At 37.1% G+C, this 26,280-nt stretch overlaps 1 protein-coding gene across 9 annotated transcripts in view; it reads left to right on the forward strand.

Annotated features, from left to right (window-relative positions):
- Nucleotides 1–975: 975 nt before the first annotated feature.
- LOC107807467 (putative acyl-activating enzyme 19) overlaps nucleotides 976–26,280 on the forward strand; it is a 41,483-nt gene continuing 16,178 nt past the window's right edge. Inside the window, exons 1-13 of one of the 9 annotated variants that reach the window (XM_075238843.1) lie at nucleotides 976–1,383; nucleotides 6,950–7,450; nucleotides 7,579–7,775; nucleotides 9,244–9,447; nucleotides 10,119–10,835; nucleotides 12,741–13,420; nucleotides 17,855–17,930; nucleotides 18,010–18,096; nucleotides 20,223–20,266; nucleotides 21,033–21,141; nucleotides 21,537–21,596; nucleotides 22,520–22,604; nucleotides 23,075–23,139. In XM_075238843.1, coding sequence (XP_075094944.1) covers nucleotides 7,081–7,450; nucleotides 7,579–7,775; nucleotides 9,244–9,447; nucleotides 10,119–10,835; nucleotides 12,741–13,420; nucleotides 17,855–17,930; nucleotides 18,010–18,096; nucleotides 20,223–20,266; nucleotides 21,033–21,141; nucleotides 21,537–21,596; nucleotides 22,520–22,604; nucleotides 23,075–23,139 — 2,694 coding nt within the window. In that variant the 5' untranslated portion in view covers nucleotides 976–1,383; nucleotides 6,950–7,080. Of the gene's footprint in view, nucleotides 1,384–2,541; nucleotides 2,674–6,949; nucleotides 7,451–7,578; nucleotides 7,776–9,243; nucleotides 9,448–10,118; nucleotides 10,836–12,740; nucleotides 13,421–17,854; nucleotides 17,931–18,009; nucleotides 18,097–20,222; nucleotides 20,267–21,032; nucleotides 21,142–21,536; nucleotides 21,597–22,519; nucleotides 22,605–23,074; nucleotides 23,239–26,280 lie in introns of those variants that run through there. The other 8 variants (XM_075238841.1, XM_075238845.1, XM_075238847.1 and 5 more) reach the window with 8 other exon arrangements.

The raw sequence follows: 26,280 nt of genomic DNA on the forward strand, positions 1-26,280 counted from the left end.
TGTAGAAAAAGTAATTTCTTTTATTTTAACAAAACGAGTACGTTCTTTTTTCATGATGTAGAAAAAGTAATTTCTTTTATTTCAACAAACTAAGTATTTTTTTCTTTCATTTCAACAAACTAAGTATTTTCTTTTCCTGAAATAGAAAAATTATTTTTTCCCCAACAAAGCGAGTACTTTTCTTTTCATGATATAGAAAAAGTATTTTCTTTCATTTTAACAAAAAAAATACTTTCTTTTCATGATTTAGAAAAAGTATTTTCTTTCATTTTAATAAACTAAGTATTTTCTTTCGTGATGTAGGAAAAATATATATATTTTTTATTTTAACAAAACGAGTACTTTTTTTTCATGATGTAGAAAAATATTTTCTCAGTTTAACAAATTGAATATTTTTTTTCATGATGTAGAAAAATTATTTTCTTTTATTCAATAAAATGAGTAATTTATTTTCATATAGTAAAAAAGATACTTTCTTTTTCAACAAAATAAAGTATTTTCTTTTTAGTTATCGAGCTCAAATTTTAACGTTGTTCTTGTGGGAAAAATTAAAGTAATACATTAGTTTCTTTGGGTTTGTGTGAATTTTGAAAAGAATAATTAAATTCTTGAAAAAATAGAGTCCGAAGAGGGGGGGGAGGGGGAGGGTGAGGGAGAACGAGTATAGAAAACATGGAGATTTTGGGGAAAGTGAGTTGAGGAGAATAGCATAAAATATTATTTTCCTAAATATATTTTATACTCTCTAACCAAACACTAAAAAATATTTTCCTAAAAAAGTTTTTTCACTCACCAAACAAATACGAAAAAATAAGTGATAAAACTACTCATTTTCCAGAAAAGCATTTTCATGGAAAATATTACCAAAAACACCCTTAAACATGACAATTAGGATAAGGGTAAAAATGAGAATTTCTTTTTTATTCTAAAATGAGTAGTAGTATTTAAACCTGATAAACGAGGGAGTAGCAAACTACACCACCTACGGCTCTTCACTGTTACTGTCTTCGTTTCCAAAAGAAAAACGCAATTGTTCCTAGGAGATGGTTTCATACAATAAGCTTTCCGCTTGTTGTATATCTCACGAGTTCTATAAAGTTGCTACAACCAACCCCAACAAAATTGCAGTGATTCAAGCTTTTGGGGGTCTCAAAATCGCCAAAGAATTTCAACTCCTTTGCACGGAAAACGGCGACGGAGAAACCCGCGAGACGTTTGAAGAGTTTGTTTCTTCCAAGATGACGTCGGTTAATCCCCCGGTATACGAAGGTGATGAGTGCTTCACGTATTCCGATGTTCTGTCTGCCGTTGATTCTCTTAGTTCACGGCTCCGTTGCATTCTTGACGGTGATGATGACCCCAATCTTGTGAAACCCTATTCAGGTATAATGTGTGTGTATGTGTTGGTAACTGAAATTTGTGATTTTATGGGGTATTAATAAATTAACGTAAAGATTTATTGAATTTGTATCCATGGAGAAAAAAAAAAAAATCAAATTCTTCTTAATCTGGTTATTTAATTTGTGAACTATTATTTGTGTAAATTTTATATGATGAAGAAAAGATGGTGTTAATGTCTGTGTTAGTAACTGAACTTTGTGATTAACTGCTGTCTTAACGAATTAAGATAAAAGCTTTTTTTTTTGTTTCTGTTTAATCTCGTATTGAATAAACCAAATTCGTGTAATCTGTGAACACCTGCATTTTTTCTAGTTTGGAGAATAAATCTTGCTTAATTATTACCTTCCCTACCCTCCTGGGCTAAATGGCTGAATATGAATATCTCGTGCGTCTTGCAAGCTTACAACTGTGCTGTAATGTTCTTATATGAAATTTGCAAACAAAAATGGAATTCAAACTTTTATTGATAATTGTCAACCGTATTACAACTCAGGAAGTTACAATTGGAAACTAATGGGTCTTCAAGCTGAACTTGAGCTTTAATGGCGGATCACCTGAGAGAATAAGAAGTAAGGTAAGAGAGAGAAGAGAAGAACGAAGAGAGAGAGAGGAAGAGTTGAGAAATGAATTACCAGAATTTGCATAACTGTATCTTCCCAGCTCCTTGGAATATAAGGCCCAATCTGTAACAACCCACTAACTAACTAATAGCCCACTAACCGACTCAGTTGAGGATTGATCTGGGCCTTTATTGATTAAGCTAACTTCTAATCTCAGCCGTCTAATACAACTAACCTACTAAAACACGTGTGCTCAATAAGGGTGATAAGCTGCCACGCCGCCTTTCCCATTTCAGTCTCTTTATTGTATCGACCAGCTCACTTTCCAAATCCAAACCCTAATTCGATCAATTTTCCAATTTAGAGGCTCCCTTCTACAGACATAACAATACCCCCGTTCAAATCGACCTCGTCCTCAAGGCCGGAGTTGAGCTACAAATTCAGGAAACCACCCCTTGATGTACCCCCAATCTTCCCAGGTTGCTTCATCAGCTCCAAAATTCGACCATTAGACGAGAACCTTGACTGCTGCTGCATTATTCACTTTGACAATGCGTCGCTGGAGGATAGCCACTGGTTCAACCATCAAACGGCCATCTTGGCCACAGATTGGAGGTTGTAGCTGAGTCACCACACTTGGACCTACATGCTTTTTCAGCTGGGACACATGGAAAACTGGGTGAATCTGAGAGCCTGTTGGTAGAGCTAATCGGTAAGCCACTGAACTTATTTTTTGTGTGATTTGGTAGGGTCCATAGTATTTTGCACTGAGTTTCAAATTCTTTCTGACTGCCACTGAAACTTGTCTGCAGGGTTGTAGCTTTAAGTAAACCTAGTCCCCTTCATTTAGAACCCTGTATGCACTGTTTTTATCGGCAAAGAACTTCATTCTAGCTTGAGCCACCTGGAGATTTTCCTTTAAATGTTGTAGCATGGTTTGCCTGAGGGCTAGGTTAGCCCCCGCAGTAGTGTGAGTGGAGTGGGGTAGGGATTCCATGGGAATATGAGGGGGTGGGTATCCATAAACAACCTCAAATGGGGTGGACTTAAGGGTTGTGTGCTAGTTTGTGTTGTACCACCACTCAGCTAAAGAAAGCCACTTAAGCCAGTGTTTAGGATTGTAGAAATTCATGGCTCTGAGGTATGACTCTAGGCACATGTTAAGCCTCTCAGTCTGACCATCTGACTGAAGATGATAGGAAGTGGACATGTTGAACTTAGTTCCCATGGACTTTAACGTTTGTTGCCAAAATTGGCTAGTGAACAGGGGATCTGTATATGTTACTATGGACTTGGGTAATCCATGGAGTTTATATATCTCTTTCAAGAACACATCTGCAACTTCCTTAGCTGTGTAGGGGTGCTTAAGAGGAATAAAATGCCCATATTTGGTGAGTCTGTCTACTACCACCAAGATAAAGTTCTTGTGTCCAGAGTGGGGCAAGCCTTCATTGAAATCTATGTGCTATATCTTGCATTGGTTCTTCGGGGATGGGCTTGTAATAGGCCTGGGTAATGCACATGTTCAGTCTTCACCCTCTGACACACAATTCAGCTACCCAATTCTGTATGTCCTCTATCTTTGGCCAGTAGAAGACCCTGTAAGTCCCCTGTTGACCAGAGTGACCCCCCAAGGGTGATTGATGGAATACCTCAAAGATCTTTGTTCTAAGATCAACATTCCCTCCCACTCAAATTTTCTTGTTTATACCTGATGATGCCCTGTTGTAAGGAGAAATCTGGCTTGTTAACAGGGCTGGTGATCAGCTCAGTTAACAGTTGTAGAGCCATAGGGTCATGTTCATAACTTTGTGCAATCTCCTCCATCCAAGTTGGGTTGGTAGTAGTAATGGCACATAGAGAAAGCTCTTCCTCCTCCCTTCTAGATAGTGCATCTGTAACCCTATTCTTTGCTTCTTTTTTGTACTGTCGTTCATAATCCAAGCCAAGGAGCTTGGCCATACCTCTTTGTTGGAAAGCAGTGGTCACCCTTTGCTCTAGTAGGTACTTCAAGCTCTGGTGGTCTGTTCTAGTAATAAATGTCCTCCTTGTAGGTAGTGCCTCCATTTATCTACAACTGACATAATAGCCATGTACTCCTTCATAAGTAGATAAGCCCTATGTGTCTAGGACCTAAAGCCTTGCTGAAGAATGCAATGGGTTTGCCTTCGTGCCTTAGCACAACCCCATCGTTGTAGAGCAAGCATCAGTTTCCACAATGAAAGTGTTTGTGAAGTCTGCTAGGGCTGGTACAAGTGCAGTAGACATGGTCTGTTTCAATGCCAGGAAGGCAGTATCAGCTTATGCAAACCATTGGAAGGCGTTCTTTTTCAGTAAACTAGTTAAAGGTCTGCTGCTGATGCCATAAGATTGTATAAACCTTTTGTAGTAGCCTGTTAGGCCCAAAAATCCCCTTAGAGCCTTGACGGATTTAGGAACAGGCCAATAAGTCATTACTTCTATTTTAGAGGGATCTATAGCTACACCTTCCCCAATGATAATATGCCCTAGATATTCCACCTTTGATTGTCCAAAAGAGCACTTAGAAAATTTGGCAAAGAGCTGCTCCTCCCTCAGTATTTCCACTACTCTTTCAAGATGTTTTTTGTGTTCATTTAATGATGCATTGTAGACTAATACATCATAAAAAAACTCTTCCTCAAATAGGCTCTAAACACATGGTTCATAAGGGATTGAAATGTAGCAGGGGCATTTGTTAGGCCAAAGGGCATAACCTTGAACTCATAGTGCCCCAAATGTGTTCTAAAGGCTGTTTTGTACACATCCTCCTCCCCTATACGTGGATTGTGAGTGTTTGTCTGTTGGTAATTGCCATAGGTTGCTCCTTTTTCCCAGGTAGCCTTTCCTTTCCTATTCCAAGATTCAATTACTCTTTCTTGATGTCTAGCTTTATCCACAACTTGGCTTAGGTTATAGGGATTCAACATCTTCACTGTATGTCTTATATCTTCTTTGAGGCCTTCTACAAAGAATTCTAGAAAGAATTGTACGGCTCCTGATCAGAACCCAAGCTTTTGGATCCTCAAATTTCTCCAAGTATTCATTGATTGTTCCCTTATGCTCCATCTTTTTAAACTCACCAATGAGATTGAATCTACTGTTGTCTGCATCTTGGAATCTCTTACAGATTTCTTCACAAAACTCTGACCATCTAACATTCCCTTTGCTTATTTGACAGGAGAAGTACCGTGCTTCTGCTCTCCCATTGAGATGCAGTACTGCCTCTTCAAGTTTTTGCTCTGGATTGGACACATGGTTGTAATGAAAATATCTCACACTTTTTCAGCCAAGAGCAAGGATCAGCTCCCACAACACCATCAAAATAGGAAAACTCCACCCTGAAGTTGTAGTTGCCATGATTATCATGGTGACTTCAATCATTGACCAAAGCAGTAGGGACTTGTTCTCTTCTAAGGCTACTTCCCTGTTCCTCTTGCGGATGGATCTCCACTGGTGCACTACCCAGTATACCTGCGCGATTGGGCAACAATTTTTCCATCAACACATCAAACCCCCTAGCCAGTTCATCGATTTTGGCATCCGTTAGTCTCAGATTTCTTACTTTCTTCTGCAATATGATTTTGTAACTGTGCCTCTAACTTCTTGAGACTGTCTTCCATAGATTTCGATCGAGTTTCTGTAATAGTCATAATTGTGGGGCCGGGAGATGCTCTGATACCAAATGTAATGTTCTTATATGAAATTTGCAAACAAAAATGGAATTCGAACTTTTATTGATAATTGTCAACTGTATTACAACTCAGAAAGTTACAATTGGAAACTAATGGGCCTTCAATCGGAGCTTGAGCTTTAATGACGAATCACCTGAGAGAATAAGAAGTATGGTAAGAGAGAAGAGAAGAATGAAGAGAGAGAGAGGGGGGGGGGGGGGGGTTGAGAAATGAATTACCAGAATTTGCATAATCGTCTCTTCCCAACTCTTTGGAATATAAGGCCCAATCTGTAACAACCCACTAACTAACTAACAGCCCACTAACCGACTCAGCTGAGGATTGATCCGGGCCTTTATTGATTAAGCTAACTTTTAATCTCAGCCGTCTAATATAACTAACCTACTAAAACACGTGTGCTCAGGAAGGGTGATAAGCTGCCACGTTGCCTTTCCCATTTCAGTCTCTTTATTGTATTGACCATCTCACTTTCCAAATCCAAACCCTAATTCGATCAATTTCCCAATTTAGAGACTCCCTTCTACAGACATAACATGTGCTTTCTTGAATTATTTTCGGCTTTCTAATTTTCCTTTAGAACAGGGTCAAATTTACTCTTGTGCTATCCAAAATTGAGCAACTTCGCCAAAAGTTTAATCGATGGTCCAATCTTACCTTGCCATATGGAAAAGTCTCGCTTTTACCTTTGTCCCCTAACGGAGCTCCAGCTCCAAGCTGAGGGTAATTTTAAAGAATAGGCAAAAGTTGAGAGGTAAATTTGAATCTTCTTCCTCGAAGAATTTGGACACGTGGAGTCCACACATCTCATGGTGGTGTTTCCGTTAATGGCAAGGGAAAATACAAGATAGATTTGCTAACGGCGAGGGTATGAATGCACCAAAAAACGACAAGGGTATACTGCACTAAAAAGTATAATGGAGAGCAAAATTGAGCAATTTGAGATAGCACAAGGGTAAATTTAGACCTTTTCCCTTATTTCTATAATTATTTGCTTTGACTCGTGAATTTACAGCCTCAGAAACTGATAGTTTATGATTATTTTGGGCCTTCACGAATCACAATAAAAATTTGTTTAAATTTTTGTTGTAATAGCCAAGTTCTTCTTTTTGTAGTGTGTCATAATCTGTGTTTCTATGGTTTTTAAAAGAATGTGACAATGTTATACTTGTTTTCTTGAAATCTTTTGGTTTTCTATTGTTGGCTATAGAATCCTCCGAGATGTTGATGATCACTTTATGAGTAAACTAATTAGGCATTGCATCTTTTCATTGCTAGTAGTTAATATGCATCATACTGCAAATAACTGCAGTTCTAAGGACTAGTCAATCTTGGGGTCTTCTGATCAAGGTTTAGAGCAGTATAAACAGCTCCATAAAACATATTGCCCTAGAATAGTTGGAATATATATGGAACCTTCAGTTGAGTACATTGTTGCTGTTCTATCTGTTTTGAGGTGCGGAGAAGCATTTCTGCCTTTAGATCCATCTTGGCCAAAAGAAAGGGTACTATTGGTAATATCTTCTTCAAAAGCTAGTCTTATTGTCGGCTATGGATCTTCTGTTGGCGGAACTTGTCATCAGCTTGGCAAATTACAGTGGCTCATTGATAAAGGCAGTTATCCTGTCTTTTATATGTCAATGGGGGATTTCATCCCAAAAAAATCTAATTCGTTGTTAGGCTGGCCTTGTGAAAGTGAAAGGTTGAGATCGTTCTGTTACTTGATGTACACATCTGGATCGACTGGAAAACCTAAGGGTGTATGTGGCACTGAAATAGGTGAGTCGTACATCCTTTAGAATGTTCAACCGTTTGTCATCAATTTATATTGCCCCGATACAAAATTTATTGCATTTATAGTTTTCGCTTTCCTTTAGGCACTAACTCAATTTATTTAACGCTTGCAGGTCTTCTGAGTCGCTTTTTGTGGATGCAAGAATCATATTCCTTTCAAAAAGAAGAAATCCTTCTTTTCAAAACATCAATAAGCTTCATTGACCATTTGCAAGAATTTTTAGGGGCTATACTTGCTAATTGTACGTTGGTCATACCTCCTTTCAATCAGCTGAAGGACAATATATTTTGTGTAGTCAATCTTTTACAGGTATATCCAAGTTAATTACCCTTGAATTTCTTGTTATTTGACAGTGTTTTTAAAAGGGTGTGCATTATTTCTCGTGTGGTAGACAACAACATTAAGGGCTTTCGTGTCCATTAACCAATTGCTGTTCTCTAACAACTACAAACATAAAGCAAGTATTTTCGCTCAGGTGCTGCTGGCGCGACGAGTCTTGACTCTTGAGAGTATTGGGTGCTTGTTAATCAAGTAAAATTTATATCTAGGTTACTGCTTCGGTGATCACTTAGCTTTTTCTAACATTATTTAGACTTCTATAGCTAGTATGAGCGTGAGTTCCTTGATTAATTTGTACTCTAGCTGCTGTATTGGTTGCTGATAATTCTGTACTAAGCTAAAATACTGCTGCACAAACACTATCATTGTCATCTCTCTCTCTCTCTCTCTCTTTGGGGGGGGGGGGGGGTTACACCTCTTGTTTTCCTTGGAATTTCAGTGTTATATCTAAATGACTGTTATTGGTGGCAGTAAGTTGCACGAAGTTCAAGTGGGTAATGTTTACTTTGTGAATCTATGATTATGAAATTTTCAAATATTGCAAGAATAAAGCTCTGTGCCTATTCTTGGTAGTTTTCTGGCACTGATATTGTTGTTGTACTAAAATTATCAAGCTACCTTTATTCAATGGATTTGTGGTTGGTCAATAACATGCTTTGGTCTTGCTCTGGTCTGGCCGTCTGGATCAGGAATTTTTTTTCTTTTCTTTTGCATTTTTGCTGCCTGCCTTGGTTCTTGAACCTCTTCTCTGGCTTGCATCTATTCACTGATTTCTCTTTTGCAAACTAAAAATTGAGCCACCATTCTTTCCCCTTGATATAGAGGAAATTCCATATATTCTTATGGGAAAAGGTCAAATTTGCCGCTGCATTCGAAATTGAGCAACATTGAAAAAAGTCTCGTTTTTGCCCTTGACCCGTAATGTAGCTCCAGCCCGAGGCTAAGTTTAAAACTTAGTCAAAATTAGAGGGGTAAATTTTGACCCTTTTTCTCGAGGTATCTTGACATGTGTTGTCCACCCATTTCATGCTAAAGCTTCCTTAATGACAAGGGCAAATACAAGATGATTTGATAACGGCAAGGGTGTGAATGGATCAAGGTATAACAGAGGATAAAGTTGAGCAATTTCGAATTGTATAGCATCAAATTTGGACCTTTTCCCTGTTCTTCATTCCTTTCCGTACTATGAGACATAAAATATTAAAAACAATTCCATTATTTGTCTTCAGGAGTACTCTATTAGGGCCCGTGGCAGTTTCATCTCTTATAATGGCGATCTTCCTGCTCTTCAGAGCATATACTATTCTAAAGTTCAGATTTCCTTAAAACTTCTAGTGCTAAGTGGTAAAAGTTTTTGATATGTCGCTGTGGAAGATGCTTGTCAAGTTGCTTACCCAGACTTCTGTTATTCCATTATTTTTTCCATCATTTATCTCAGGAATATTCTATTAGCAGGCTCGTGGCTGTTCCATCTCTTATAAGGGCGTTTCTTCCGGCTCTGCAGAGCATATATTATTCTACAGTTCAGATTCCATTAAAACTTCTAGTACTAAGTGGTGAAGTTTTTGATATATCGCTGTGGAAGATGCTTGTCAAGTTGCTGCCCCAGACTTCTATTCTTAATATATATGGAAGTACAGAGGTAAATTTTCGTCTCTGATTTTAATCAAGTCCTTGCAAGTTCTAATACTGAATCGCTTGGAAGGAAAAAAGATTCATGTTCCTTTGTTTGATCACTTATGTTCTTGTAAGTTCTAATGTTTGGACCGCTCGAAAAGGGAAGCTTTGAGTAATGCTTTCTCATATCAAACAAGATGCCAATTTCTATCCTTGTTTTCTTCACCCTTCAATTTGTGCCACCTTCTCTACTCGATAGAATCACTTTAGTTTTACCTTATCAAAAAAAAAAAAAAAAGAAACACTTTAGTTTGGAGTTTAAATGTGGGAAACTTATGTAGTCTTGAACTTTAGCTTAAATTCAATTTCTTAGTGCTTGTGACCATAATCAGTGCATATTAGCCGTTAATCTGTGTGATCTGAGTTTTATGTTGGTGCTCTACTTTTTGGTATACGTCTTGTATACGGGAGATTTTCCATATTAAATGAAATAATTTTACCTTGTCTAAAAGAGTATTTGTGATTTGAGCTAGTACTCTCCTTACGTCACCTATCATTTTAATCCACTATCTTCTCTGTAGTCTTCACTAATACTTTGGATGTTTGAAGTAGCTTACGTCACCATCATTTTAATCCATCACTTTAATCCACTATCTTCTCTGTAGTCTTCACTAATACTTTGGATGTTTGAAATAGGTTTCTGGTGACTGCACATATTTTGACTGCAAGTGGTTGCCCCCAATGTTGAAGCAAGATGCACCGGGTAGTGTTCCAATAGGCATTCCCATTGGAAATTGTGATGTAGTTCTTGTTGGGGAAAATTCTCCTGATGAGGGAGAGATATGTGTCAGTGGAAGTTGTGTTGCTGCTGGATACTTTTGTCATCCTTCTATTTTTCCATTGGATAACGTGGAACTACATCAAGAAGTAGCTGACGCTGAGAACGATAAAAATGAAGTGAACTGTTACTTTAGAACTGGAGATTTTGGCAGAAAACTTTCAAATGGCAACCTGGTGTGTATCGGGAGAAAGGACCGCACTGTAAAGATCAGTGGGCACCGTATTGCTTTAGAGGAGGTTGAAAGCGTTTTGAAGGAACACCAAGACGTAGCTGATGCTGCTGTAGTTTCTCGTTGTGTTCAAGCAGATATTTTACTTCTTGAAGCATATTTGCTGCTCAAACAAAAGGAAAGCAACCTTGAGTTCTTCAGGTCCTCAATTAGATGGTGGATAGCCAACAAACTTCCCCCGATAATGGTTCCTGCTCGTTTCTACTTTGTTGAATCTTTTCCTATGTCTTCCTCAGGGAAAGTGGATTATAAGAATTTGGCCACTTTAGCAGCTTCTGAGGCAGGTAGCCGTATTGAGATTGAAAAAACTCAAGATATCGATCTCATTAATGTTATACAGAAGGTATTTAACTAGACTTCAGCTTTATTAAAGGTTGTGATTCTGTTGTAATATGGGGTTAGCAATCTTGATTTTAATTTTCATGCTTCGATTTTCATTCAGTACTAAGTCTGCCCATGATTAAAATGTGATTTTCTTGGTTAAATATAATAAGATGTAGATGTGAAGAAAAATCACGTGTAGACTGTTAACATCATAGGATGCCTAGATAAGCTGCTAAAAGTTGTTGTTAGCTTGTATTTTCTATTCTGGATACTATATACTTCTTGCTTATGGGAATTCATTCCCTTTTTGAGCAACTTATCAGCTGGTGTCCAGGACGGAAAGTGTGCCACATAAATTGAGACATAGGGAGTATTATGTAGTTTGGCTTATATTGGGAGTAGAGAAGCTGATTGGTGAAACAGCTATTAATGAAGATATTTTCTATGAAAGGTGGTTAGCTTGGCAAAAAAATGTACTCAAATAGTAATAGAAAAGATTTTACAGATCAGTGGAACTTTTGTATGTTCTGACACTTTTGGAACATGACATTTCAGTTAGTATAAATAGTGGTCTTTGCAGAGAATCACCTTTTGTATAAACTTCTCTACCTTTTGTATACAAACTGTCATATGCAGGGGGTTTTCTCAACATTTTAACTGAATGACATTTTTTATTATTGATTTATACCCTTGCAACCTATGTTGTGTGGACTCTCCAAAATGCTGCCGCACCCGTGTCGGATCCTCCAAAAATACACTACTTTTGCAGGATCCAACACGCATCCAGCGACATTTTTGGAGAGTCCGAGCAACATAGCTTGCAACAAGGTAACTGGGACAAAATTTCTTTTCTTGCAAAAGCTAGCTTTCACTCTCTCAATAGCATCATGTTGGGATGTGTACCATGTGTTATAAAATTCCCTTTTTATTTCTGTAAAACAACTTATTCTTTGATATCAGTTAAGAGAATCCTTATATTGTATTATGTAAAGGATTCCAAATGCCAGACCATGTAACTGGAAGAATTATAGGGTTTTAATTTATGCCTTCTCTCTCTTTCAGGCAACTTGTAAACACTATTTAATTTGCAATATCTTGTGGGAGTAATCAACCAAATTAAAAAATTACTTGAGGGAGTAATCAGGTTGTGTAATGACAGATAACCTGTTCTTTTGTCCATTTTCTACAATATCACTCCGAAATTGGGTCAAAAATATATACAAGTTGTGCAAATGGATTAACCACATATATCTATCAAGCTGTCCCAACAGCTAATTCTTAACAATGATAATGAGTCAGTTACTGGTCAACTTTAGGAACAAGCATGTAATGTTCAAGAGTAACAGTCAAGAGTACTACTTAAAGTCTACAATCACTCCTCGTTTCTCATAGATTAGCTTCATTATTGTAGCTATGTTACAACACCATCAAAGCACACCACTGCTCCACGAGTAGATTTCAAGGCATACTTCAAGAGTAAATTGAAGGCTGCGCATTTTGGAGTGTGCCAGGCATGACACGTTCGCTGAAGTGTACCAGTTTGGGTCTAGAGCACCTCAAGGCATATATGAACCCTCTACCACCCCCTTCTTTGGGGATGAGATAAATTCCCTCTACCACCCTTTTCCAGTAGATAAATCAGATGTCAAATCTCCGTAGCTTCACGCTATATTAACCAAACAGCAGGAAAGACTTCGAATTAGCAAAAGAGGATTTACAGCTCATTTTCCCCACGAAAGCAAAACAATCATGTTATAAAGACATCTTCTTCATTTCATCTATTTTTTGGTGGTAAAAGATACATAGAAAGTTTGAATAATGAATGCGTGCTGTCATATTGTCGTGAGTCTCTTGTTCTCTAGTCAATATTATTTGTCCTTCCGGTATGTGTTTTCTAACACTTCCTTTAACTTTGATTGGACAGGCTTTTTCTGATGCTCTGATGGTTGTTGACAAGATCTCCCTTGATGATGACTTCTTTGAGATGGGTGGCAATTCTCTATCAGCAGCTTATGTCTCCTATAATCTAGGAATTAATATGAAGGACTTGTATACTTTTCCAACTCCTTTGAAACTTCAGAAGGCCATTCTACATAAAAAAGTATCCTCTAGCCGTGAACTTAGAGCTGATGCTTTAGTTGGAGTGAACTCGCAAGTTCAAGAAAAAAGCAAGCTTCCTTCGCAAGTTCAAGAAAAAAGCAATCTTCCTTCCAATAAATCTTGGATGCCCGATCTTGATAGCAGTACCTCTTTGAGTTTGACAAGTGATTACCCCATTAAACGTTTGAAAACAGATTCAGATTTGTATATTGATCCCTACGATGTTAATGGAAGAGATATGAATAATTCAACTATGACACAGGTTTCATGTTCCTACAGCCGGTGCAACAAAGTAAGGCATGACGCCAGATGTGAGGGTTACCATTGCCGATCTGTGTTGTCTTGGGAAGTTCCACGTGATAAAAGAGGTCTCATGCGAGAACAGTGGATGGTCTACATGGAGTCTTGTGTTGATGCATCACCACTAGTTGTATTTAAAGAAAGAAGTGCTTATCTGTTTGTCGGAGCTCACTCCCACAAATTCTTTTGCATTGATGCAACAAGGTAATGCCGCATGTTTGTCTAAGATGATTGTGATTGTGAAAATCAAGAAAAGATAAAAAAAGAGTGTGTGAAGGACAAATTTCTTATATATGAGTCCTACATCCACTTGGTTTGGCTGAGGATGGGATATGTTGCCCGATTGGTTTCCATACACTATTAGACAATTTTGATCTAGGTTTTGACCCAAAAAAGTTCTCTTTGGATTGGAATGTCTAAATATGGACGCATAGACTAAACTTGATGGGTTGCATTGTGGAAAGCTCTCTGCTATACCAGTCATATCACTGCAATTGTTCGGTAGTATCACACTTTTCAGAATAGAAGGTTACATTTCTGATATGGGACACTTCTACGAACTTTTTTTTTTAACTACATAAATTTAATTTACTTCATAGCTTATCTTGCAAGATAGTACCTTGACGATTTCCCATTCCTTTCCTGCCGAGCCGCCTCTCTTCTCCATTTGATGCTTTCGCCTTGCCTTTGTATAACATACCTAGGCTCCCTCCTTTCCAATCACTAAGGAAAAATAAATTCCAATCAAATCCGGAGTGGTGACTATGCACCCATAGCTTATCTAACACTCCCATTCAAGTTAGTGCATACAACTCGTATGTAATGAGCTTGTTACATATTCCCTTCGTGCCAATATCTGTGACACTCCTTTTTTGCAACGTCCCAAAGTATTTGACACTATTTCATGGTTTTGCAAGTTTTAAAGCTTAAGAATTCAAATTCAATTACTCAAATTTCTACATAATGTGATGTTTCTTCATCTAGCTAACTTTTCATCTATTATTTAATGTGCTTCTGATATATTTAGATATATAACTTATAAGTCAAGTTAACATCTTAAAACTTTTTGTCTAGTCACTAAGATATAGGATAGCCTCTCTACCTTGTGTAGGGATAAAGTTTGCCCCCCACCCTCCCCAGACCCCACTTGTGGGATCATACTGGGTATGTTGTTGTACTAAGATATAGGATAGCGAACGTATTTAAGTAGTTCGAGGACTGGCTAGGGAGTTGATGATCATATCTCTAAGTCGATCATTTGATTTTATGAACTTTATGATGATATTTTATGTGAATATCTTTCACTAATAAAGTGACATTTGATTTTTATGCGCTTAGTCTCTCCTGGAATGTCGGGTTTGATGCAATATGAAGTGCACTTGATTACCAAATACAAGTTGCATCTCACTAATATATTCAAACGTCATTTTTTGGTTAGTCGTTTGATCTTGCAAAGAATATGGACCTTGAACCTAACCCAACCTCAAAAGTTAGCTCATAAAGTGTAATTGATAAATGTACAAAGAAGATGTCCACATGGAATAAGCAATATCTGTCCTTTGGTGGAAGAATCACTCTGGTTAATACTGTGCTGGAAGAAAATCAACACCATTAGGAGTCAGTTTCTATGGGAAGGCAATGCAGAAAAAAGGAGAATGCATTTGGTCAATTGGCAGAAAGTAATGAAAAACAAGGAAGCTGGAGGGCTTGGAGTGAGGAATTTGAAGCTTCACAACAAGAGTCTATTGTGCAAATGGTTATGGAGATTTAATGAAGAAGGTGATGAACCATGGAAAAAGCTGATTACCATTAAATATGGTAAAAAAGATTTTTGGGATCCTAGTCCGGTGGTTACATATGCAGGTGCCAGTCTGTGGAAGTATATAAGTAGTTTATGGCGAAACATAATGGTGAAGATTGGAAACGGGAACAAAGTTAGGTTCTGGACAGATGTCTGGGCCGGAGAAGGAAAATTGATGGAAAAATTTCCCCATCTTTATAGCTTTACTACTAACAAACTTTGCACTGTTGCAGAATGCCACTCAAGAGCAGGATGGCAACCAATTTTCAGAAGACACTTCAATGATTGGGAAGTGGAAGATATCTGTCAACTACTCAAAATTCTAGAGCCTATAGCCTTGGATGATAGTAGAGAGGATGCCCAGATTTGGATGGCCAGTAGAGATAAGAAATACTCTGTTAAAAGCTGCTATAATCTTCTTCAACAACAAACTGGGCAGCGGGAGGAATCATGGCCATGGAAGATGCTTTGGAAGACCAAAGCACCAACAAAAGTTGCTGGATTTGGGTGGACTGTAGCCTGGAATAGATGTCTTACCCAAGATATGCTACAAAGAAGAGGTTTTGCCTTATGCAGTAGATGTTTTTTCTGTGAAGAAAGCCAGGAGTCTGTAAATCATTTGTTTCTTCATTGCCGGCAGACCAAACAGATCTGGGACCTATTCCTTAACATCTATGGTGTGAAGTGGGTAATGCCAAACAGTGTTCGAAGTCTGCTGGAAAGTTGGCAGGGTCAATCAGTAGGCAAAAGGAAGAAAAAGATGTGGATGACCATTCCCTTATGAATCATGTGGACCATCTGGCTAGAAAGGAACAAAAGATGCTTTGAAGATCAGAGGACCCAGATTCCTACGCTGAAAAATAGTTGCTAGCAGAATCGATATTTTTGGTGTAAGGAAAGGGTAGCAGAAGACTTGGTGCAGCTATTAGATTTTATGGAATTGTAGAAACTTTATTTGTAATTGTTTTCCTATGATGTTTTGCTTGTACTTTGAAAGTACCCCCTTGGTACTTTTTTGAAGTTTCTTAATAAAAGTTACCTTACCTGATAAAAAAAAAGTTAGCTCATAAAGTAAAGATTACCTAATATTGTATAAAAAGACAACTTATACCCTAAACCAATTTGGGACTCTGATAACCCCTGCTCGTCCAAGACTGGACATCCAGAATATGGAAATATAACATGGAAGACCATTATTGGGTAAACGAAGAACATGGATGTGTCTTGCGTTGATACCATGTAAAAGAAATGGACCTTGAGCCTAACTCTACTAAAAATCTAGTGATGAGCTGAGAATTACCCAAAGACCGTATAAGGAGACAAGAATGCTACCCTTAACCAATGTGGGACGCTAACAGATCTATATAAGTTACCAAGTCATAAAAGTTATGGTTCGATGTTCAGCTTCTACGCTAAATCTCCTGTCACATTTTATTTCTACTTATTGTAAATATACCAATTTATGTCAAACAACAAAGTTGTATTGGTAGGTAGACTTTCTGTTAGAAGGTGATCGTGCCTAATCTATATCTATATGCTTAACATGCATAGGTTGACTTCCGATTTACTGAAACATGAAATAAAGATGGTCTGAGTATGAAAAACCTGAAGGCACTGCTAGAGCACTTAAAGACTTGTTCTGGTTATCGGAGAAGCTTGGATATCACTTGTGGTAGGATTCAAGTGTAGGTCGTGCTTTAGGATGTTTAAAATTGTGATAAATCGATCAGGAAGTGAGGAGGATACCGAGATTTCCTGTGTTACCCTAACCTAAGGTCCTTGTTTAGTTTTACTGTGGTCATATTAGTCCACAAGTGCAATGGATTGTCTTAGCAGAAAGAATCAACTCCGATAGATCCAAGATATTAGCAGAATATGGCTAGAGCTGGTCATGCGCGCACTGTGTGAGTGTGAAGGGCATGTGGGCCTCTAACAAAGATGCAATATCTTGGTTTCGTTCATATGATTATCCAGTGTCACCTGGTGATACTGATTGATGCGCAACACTCATGAGCAACAAGAAAAGCTAATGCATGGCCACGAGATGTTTCTCTCCTGTTGTTGCAAGTGAATGCTCAACTAATTTTACCATAAGTCTGATACCATGTGAGAAATAAGAGAAAGATAGGAAGAATTTGTGAAGCAGCATGTCATGCAACGGATCCTTTTAAATTCAAACTTTTCAAGGTTTATGGTCATACTTCTTGCGGCTTCAATACAACAACAAACCCAGTGATTTCCCACAAGTGGGGTCTGGGGAGGGTAAAATGTACGCAACCTTACCCCTACCCTGGAAGGGCAGAGGCTGCTTCGATACACTTTTATATATGACATCTAAGTCTAATGTATTTACATAACTTATCTAACATTGGTTAGCGGGTTTTTTCATGACGTTAACATTATGTGTATAACTGTGGTTATTTATTGTCATTTTCTGCTGTCACTTATGTCGATAATATGAGAGGCTTTTTGGTAATTAAGTACATCCCATCTTGAGTGAAAGCTTCTCATTGCTTTTAATTTTACGTTTCTGTATGTGTTGTTTGCTTGTGATTGTTCCATGTTTGCAATTTGTTATTCAAACTTTGGTTTTGCCTACGATCATGTATGCTTGGTCGTTTTGGATTACCTTTGCCATTGTTGCTTGAGCTGTGAGAAAGGTGACTTCCTTGTGGACTAGTCCAAGCAATGCATTGTTGACTCAGTTCTTATTTCTCGACCCTAGCTTTTTGCTTCTTTATCGATATATGAGCAATTTTATGCTTAATTTGAGATGGTTTTCTGGCTTGGGTGATGAAAAGCATCTGACTATACTACTCCACTGCAAATGTGTTTAGTGGTCTTGTTTTGTGGGAGATCAAATTACAAGGACGTGTTGAGAGTTCAGCAGCAATTCTACATGACTTTTCTCAGGTTATAGACGATAACTTTTTTCTATCATAGTTTTCTGGATTGTAAGTTTTACTTCAGCTGATAGGGATCTCACTTACAGGTTGTTATTGGATGTTATGATGGAAATATTTATTTTCTGAATTTTTCAAATGGCATCCCTTGTTGGAATTTTCAAACGGATGGAGAGGTATGATTACATTTAATGTATCAGTAAGTTATAGTATGTTGATTACCTTTTCCATTGAACTTCTTGATAATGATAGAAAGATACCATAATTAGAGAAGGGTTTAGCTTGATCTATTTGGCAAGCATTTATATGATGCAGTTTAGCGGCCACAAAGGCCTAAACTATAATATTTATCGCTTGTCTGCCAAAAGTGCTGAAGGATAAATAGTGGTGACTTAACCATTACTTTAGAAGTATTATTCATGAGCTCTAGCACTCGTTACTTCGAAAATGTTGGTTTAGTATTTAATTTAGGATTTCCTGTCACAAAGGCTTCCTTGTTATTTTAGGATGTCTGTTATTGTGTTTACTATTATTACTTGGGTAACAAGTTTGTGGAAGCCAAGTTTCCCTGGATTTAGGGTTTTAGGTGTTGGAGTTCTCAAAATTTGTATCTCTTGGAGAGTTACATTCATACGTTTATACAGTATTATCAAATAATTTCAGAAGCTGCCTTTCCTATCTCCAGACAATAGCATTTTAAGACCTTGCTGAACAAACCATTAAACCTAAGGTTAGCAGAGGAGCGACAGGAATAATGTGATCGCATATTGCCTAAAGTATTTGTTTACCTCGAAGTATTTCATGTCAGGAAGTGTGAAGGGATCAAGGAATTCATGCCCTGCCAAACTCAATCTTTTCTTTTTGGGTGAAACTTCCAAATTCAATCCCTGTACAAAAAATACAATCTCTCCAGGAATAGCCTGAATACAGTTTTGTAGAGTTTGTGGGCTTGGATTTCAATAAACACTGATCATATCAAACTGAGTCTAGACAGTTTTTTTATTTTTTTTTCTGTTAGAAGGATGAGTTTTATAGAACACCATATAGTTTGGTGCCAATCTGTTAATTTGGGCCTTGAACTTTTGTAGGGATGGGAAAATGTAAAATATTTGTGCAAGGTGAAGTTGCCTGGTTGCTTTGGTTCATACAAAATAAACATAATATGAAATGCCAGTAGAAATTATTTAGTAAAATTGCATTTTTAGTTCCTAATTTTTACAGATAGTGCATTTCTGTCCTGCTTTTTTGAGTTTGTAAATACGTTAACGTTAACATAACATGCAAAATACGATGTCATCGTGATGGTTGATAACTTTTGGGTGGAAAAAAGAGAATTAACCTTTTTGTAATCTTTTAAGCGTTCTAAGTCTGTTTTCACTTGTATATCCAGTTTTCACTTGTATATCCATTTTCTTTTTGTGGATGGAGTCATCAATTAAAGCCAAACTTCTAATACGCATACAGTTCCTCTTAATATAGTATTTTGCCTTAGTTTTTGTCTTAACATATGTATGGTAAAAAATGAGTCTGTTCTTTTATGTAAAGTAAAATTCTATCTCAATAATTGTAACTTCGCTTGACTTTCAACTGAATATTAGATAATCAAAGAAAAGAATATTACAATACTGTAGAACTTTTTTGTTCTATTTAAGAGTTGGGTTATTCTTTTTTTTTTTTTTACTACAGTAGAATTTTGATTAAATAGCACAGAAAAGTTTTTTCAAGAATGAGAATTTTTACTGGTTTCTTGAGTATTTATTAATTAATTATTTTTTTTTTTGAAAAGTCACTTAATTGAGATAGGATTTCAATTTACTTTAAAATTCACTTTTCATAAATATTTTAAAATAAAACTTAGGTGTAATAGTATATCAGAAGGATTGTTTGCATTATTAGAGATTTGACGTCAATTTATATTAGAAATGTGTCATATCCAAGACACATAAATTTTTTATATCAGGAAGTTACCACCGTTAGGATGAGATCCAATCTTTGCACTTAAATGTTAAAATTAAGGTATTGTGTGCATAATTAATAAATTAAGACTAAAAATGCACAACCCTTGAAATCTTGGTACCAAAGATGCAGTTTTGACTTTAAAATTTATGGACTCTTGTGTTATTACAAGAGGTGGATATTAATCATCCATTGGTGATTGAGACCAATTGAAGAGTAATTAAAAAAAGGTAGTTGATAGTAATCATAATAGTCTGTTGGAATATAGCTTTCTTTCCTGTTTATTCAAATTTTTTGTTGACTGTTGTTGGACATTTATTTTGTACTCAACTTCTGAAATTTTAAGGTAAAATCGCAGCCAGTCGTTGACAAAGAGAGGCACTTGGTCTGGTAATTTTTCTTCTTCTTTATCCTGGTTGATAAAACTTGCAAACTTTTTCTACTATATCTGAAGCTTGTCTATTTCTTCTATGCTCGTGGAATATCAGTGCATATATGGCCCTTTTTTCAACTTTGGAGAGGGGGCTTGGGAAGGCAAAATCCCAGTAAATACAGAAAAGGAATGGGCGTTATGTTGTTTTGCCTTCTTAATGTCCTTACATTTTCTGGAGATTTCATTTGATTCTACCTCACATGAAACGCCTCATGTTATATGTGTTCTTACAATGTCCTAATGATCTCATTCTCTAAATTCATTTTGTTGCATTAGCAGCTAAGTGCTGTTACCTATCACAGAAAAGCTGGGGAGCAGAACAGCTAGGTTCCATTGTTTCTATGCCCGCCCATGTATTCTCTGTTGACTTCTTAGAATTATTGAGAGCCCATGGTGCTTTTTGGATCAAGTCTCTCAACTGTCCAAGTGCCAATTGACTCCTAGAGTTGTGGAGAGCTCATGTTGCTATGTAGAGAAGTCTTTCAATAGTCCAAGTACCTTTTAACGTCCTAGATTTACCAAGAGCTCATTAGTCTAAACTAAGAATCTAAAGAGAAAATGAAGAAATTTGGCATGATCTACAGATGAGAACAAATAGATACATGTGCTCTAATGGTTTTTTGTTGATCGGTTCCCCAAATTTTCTTGCCATCTTGATACAGTTAGCATTCTTTTACTGCAACTATATTACTCATTCTTTTGTCTTCGTATAATTGACTGCAGGTGTGGATCGCACGACCATAATCTGTATGCCCTTGATTATGAAAATCACTGTTGTATTTACAAAATCCGATGTGGTGGTAGCATATTTGGTGCACCTGCACTTGATGAGGTGGATCTGAATGTCCTTCTCAGTAGATAGACCCCTTCTTTTGGAATTTTCTGGCATTTAGCATAACATGTTAACTTGTGGCTGTACATTTCTTAAAGGGCTAATTAGCAAAACCTTCCGTGGGATCCACGAGAATGATTTGCTTTTATGCCCTCATCACATCTTATGTCTTCCATCTCAACAGAATTGCACACCGATGAAGCAATTTTCATTAGATGTTTGGTCAGATTACCTTATATTGCACGTTATTATATGCTTTTCCTGTATACGGGATTGTTTTGGAACAATTATCCTTACCACTTTGCAACGTCTCGGCACTTAATATCAATCTTCTTCCTTCTTTAAGTAACTTGCTCTTCTTATATTCTTAACCTTTTCTTTAAAAAACTTTGTAGGTGCATGAAAAGCTCTATGTGGCATCCACTAGTGGCAGAGTAACAGCTCTATTTGTCAGGGTGAGGAGATGTATTTAAATATGTTTCTCTTATTTTTCCTATGAAATATAGGTAATGATCGACCAAGTGGAAGAAAAGAAATTCGGGGCCATCTTCATCATAACTCGTACCTCTATGACAATTTGCACATTTTGTAGATTCATAGGGCAAATTGTTTCGGCCATTAAATTTTATTTCCTGTTGAGTATTTAGAGAGATCTCATCTTCTGCTAGATAATAGTAGTAGCAACATTTTTCGGTGTCCAAAAGTTTCATACTATCATCTATGGTCCATGTTAGCTCCATACCCTTGGTCATATGGCCTTATATGTTACTAAATAATTACTTGCTTTTATGGTTAAACAATAAGAGTGTATATGACATGTGAAAGCAGATAATCTAAGCTGTAGAAAGAAACTGAAGGTTTTATTTTACTGGCTGCATTTTTGGTAGATCTGTTCTGTATGATATGATTTGGTTTCATTTTAAGATGTGAGGTAAGATCATAAGACCTTGCCAGAAACATCGTCTCCATTATGTGAACCATACCGTTAAAGTAGTACCAGAGGTTCCTATAAATATAGAAGATTGGGTATCATTTGTAGGAAGCCATATTTTTGGTAAGATTTTCTACTTTTTGGTATACATCTTGTATACGGGTGTTTTTTGCCCATCATTAATAAAATTTTAAAAAAAAAACGTAGCACCAAATTAGAATTTGAGATAGAATATCTCTCTAGCCTAAGGCTCTTCTTACCATCCTTGGTTTTCTTTTCTTTGCCAATCCCTCCACTCTGGGAGTGGGATGGCATGATACGCATTGCTCCATGATATGAGCATAAGCTTACTTTGTTCGCTGCGTCCGAGCATTACCTTCTTATACTTACGTAATATTGTTAATATTTGCTTCTTTGCAAGCCTGTTAAGCAATTCTCTCTCTGCAGGCTCTTCCATTTGATCAAATATGGGTACAAGAGTTGGGAGTTCCTATTTTTGGGTCACTTTCAATCAACCCTTCATCTGGAAATGGTACTTGTTTTGTGTCATTATCAATTTATCCTGGCTTGCTATCTATTTGTCCGGATTAGATATTGAGCAGAGTTGGCTGATTAACATTTTGGTTGGTAGGGGTCTATAAAGGCATCCAGAGCAGTGTGTAAAGGTCTAGGGCTACAAAGATTGTGCTAAAGTTATTGATTGAATAAGTTTATTTTTATTCATATTTGTTAAGATTTATTTTTATGATGTTGGTATCATTTTCCTGGCCTTGTTGTTGATATTTACTTGTTTCTATTCTTCCTCTCGAGCCGAGGGTCTCTCGGAAACAGCCTCTTGTTTCCTCTCTACCCCAGACCCCACTTGTGGGATTCCACTGGGTTGTTGTTGTTGTCGTGGTTGATGTTATGCATTGTTGTCTAAATTTTTTATGATTGGTAGTACATGTTGTTATGGTGTGTGTTTCAGATGTCAATTACATAACTTAGCTTGTGGTGTTGCAGTTATATGTTGCATGGTGGATGGAAGTGTTGTTTCGCTGGGCACTGAGGGATGTGTCATCTGGAAGGTAGAACAACATTAATATCCTTGAACTCCACATGTTCCCTCCCTTTACTTGGATATAAGGAGGGTCGTTTTTTTGGTGGTGAAACTGAACTTGTTAAAAGCTGCACTAAATAGGCAACTCCAAATAGAAGAACCAGTTTTCCGCAGGACTTAAACAGAACTGGACGAATATTCACATGTTGATTTACCTAAAACAGAGCATATTTGTGTATTTTCTGTTAGAATACAGAATTCTGCATAATAATGTGGATTTCACGAAAATCTTCTGTACCTTGTAGATTAACCAAAAGAAAACTCTCGTTTGTAGTACGAATTTAAGCTAGTACCAAATTTAAGTTTTCCTTGGCCAAATATTGTACCAACACTTTGTGAACTCTTTTAGCTTCTTGGAGCCATCCGTTTATTTGTTCTGTATCAAAGTTTAAGTCTGATGTTATTATCGCATTAGGAGGATAAGTTTGAGTTAACTCAATATTATGTTTCCTACTGTTCAGTTCAAGTTTGCACCTATTGTCAAGTGTTGCGACCAAACACACTCACGCAAGTATACGCGGTCGTCAAGTAATAAAGTGACTAAAAGTCGGATGTCGAACCCACGAGGACTTATGATTAGCTATTAACTAAATTAGCCTATCTTAATTATCTAAACAAGAATTAAATCTAAAAATATTTTATTCTAACTAATTAAATAAGAAAAATATAAATAATAAACTTTGAACAGAGAAAGAGCAGATTTTAATGATATCAATGTAATGAAAACGATCTAGGGTTATGGGCTATCTAACAATCCTATTGTATTCTTCAATTGAATTGACCGACTAATTTATCTAGTTTATTGGTTGACAGGGTTAATGCTCATAAGAATCTGTCGAGTTCTTACTCGCCTATTCAAGCTAACCTAACGCCTATATGTCTATGGAGTTAGAATCAACAAGAACGCATTTATAATTCCTGTAAATCAACCAAGCAAGGCAATTAGGTATATGTCTATCCTAACTACGAATCCGTTCCCCGATGCCCGAGTTCAAGAACTTGCCCTACTCAATCCTGTATGCAATATAGGATTCCCACTTTCGCGTTCAATTCTAGATTCGTAGATAATATTCAATTGGTGATCAAGCAATTAAATAGTTAAGTGCAAGATTGAATAAATAAACTAATATGATAAATCAAGAAGTCAAAATCAATATCCGAATAACAATATTCATGAAAGAACCACAACCCTAGAACGTGAAGTTTAGCTCCACATAGACATGGTAGCCAAACAACAAATCATACAAAGAAACATAAAAATTACTAAGTTTGGTGGGAGAAAGATGAAACTTGATGAATTCCGGCCTCCACAGCTTTTTCGTGGCCTTTTCCCTCTTCCCAATATGTTCGATCCCCTAAAAGAGGCGTTTTTAGCTTATATATTGCGTACAAAAGTCGTGGGCCAAAGCTCTCCCGTTCCTAGTCCAATTCGGCTTCAGGGATTGATGCTAAGGTGGATGCGTCGCATCCACCTTATCCTCCATTTCAATTTTTGCCTGCGAAGGTGGATGCGACGCATCCACCTTGTCCTCTATTTCTCAGCTTCGCATGCGATGGTGGACGCGACGGCACAACTTCACTGCTAAGGTTGCATGCAGGATGATGTTTTCCTAGGTTGGATGCGACGCATCCAACCCTTCTTCCTCTAGCTAAACCACCTTTTCTTCATATTTTGCACTCCGAACACCTTAAATCGTCACACATAACTTAATTAGTCATCAAACCAATAATTACACCATGTTGGGTGTTTTAAAGATTAAATAACATCAAAAAGTGGTTAAAACATGGGTAAAGTAACATTAACACATATCGAAATATGCCAAACATCACTACCCCACACTTAAACCTTTGTTCGTCCTCGAATAAACCATCATATAGTAGACGAAACAAAATTAAACTCTTATCATTCAAAGCACACTGCACCTATGACCGTGGTTATTTGCTACAATTAGGCTCTAGACTATGCATCAACACACTTCCCTTTTCTTATGCCCTTCTTTAAACATATTCGAGCAAAGACAACATGCTCACAACAATCCTAACCTCAAAAACCGACTCCATGTCACAATGCACTCATGGCTTGAACAACCAACATCATAGAGAAGTCTAATAACGTTACATATCCCTCGTGAAACCATGTGCCCTCACAACAAAAGCAAAGAGAGTAGAATCAATCCACACATTCGAATCTCATGCTCACAAAGAAGATCGCTCACTCTCACAAAAAGAAGTCGCATGCATGCAGTTGGTACCATAGGCTTGCCCTTAATGTAAATCTCTACTAATGTAAGCTCGCTCGATCTAAAATCAATTAGGACTTTTTTCATGGTTGTAATGTGGGCTAAGGGACGGGTAGGATATATTTTAGGAATAGTGACTCAACTTCCTAAGCACTTTAACACATCATCAAATAACTTAAGCGCAAATTCTTCAACACCACTTCAATTTCACAAATAATATCACCCCAACAATATTTCCTCTTTCTTTAAGCACTACTTTAATTCATACCCACTAGCAAGAATAAGACAACAATTTATTCCTCTATATTTTTCTTTTTTTTTTTTTTTCGCTAGTGGCGTATTATTTTACAAAATAAGTGCACCCTTCTTTCTTTCATTGGTTCCACTCAAAAGTCACCCCACACTTAGTCCCTTCTTACTTCTTTTAGCGCTCATCTAACAATTAAAGTGCTTTAAGAGGTAAAAGGATCAAAACAATGTCAATTAAGAATAAAAAGGGTATAGGCTTGTAATGTGGGTACCAAATAAAAGGTCTACAGGCTCAAAAAGGGTTAACTAGGGATAGATTTTATTTGTGATAAGCAATAAGCTCAAAAAGATCAAAGAAAGCCTAAAATCATTTTTCAAACCGAGCATCACCTAAAATTTCGCTTCAACTCACATACCGGGCAAGTTCTAGACACAAGTACATTACATGGACTACCCAAAAACCTCACCACACATGGCACATGACTCGCTAAGGACGGTCACATTCCGACTCTCAAACAATGCAAGTATTCACGGAGCAACGAGATATTAAGCATTAAACGCAAAGTGAACACAAGTCAAGAAAAATGAGAAATAGGCTGCAACAAAACATGCTATCCGTT

The sequence above is a fragment of the Nicotiana tabacum genome, chromosome 19, assembly GCF_000715075.1.
Source record: "Nicotiana tabacum cultivar K326 chromosome 19, ASM71507v2, whole genome shotgun sequence".
Classification (NCBI taxonomy): Eukaryota; Viridiplantae; Streptophyta; class Magnoliopsida; order Solanales; family Solanaceae; genus Nicotiana; species Nicotiana tabacum.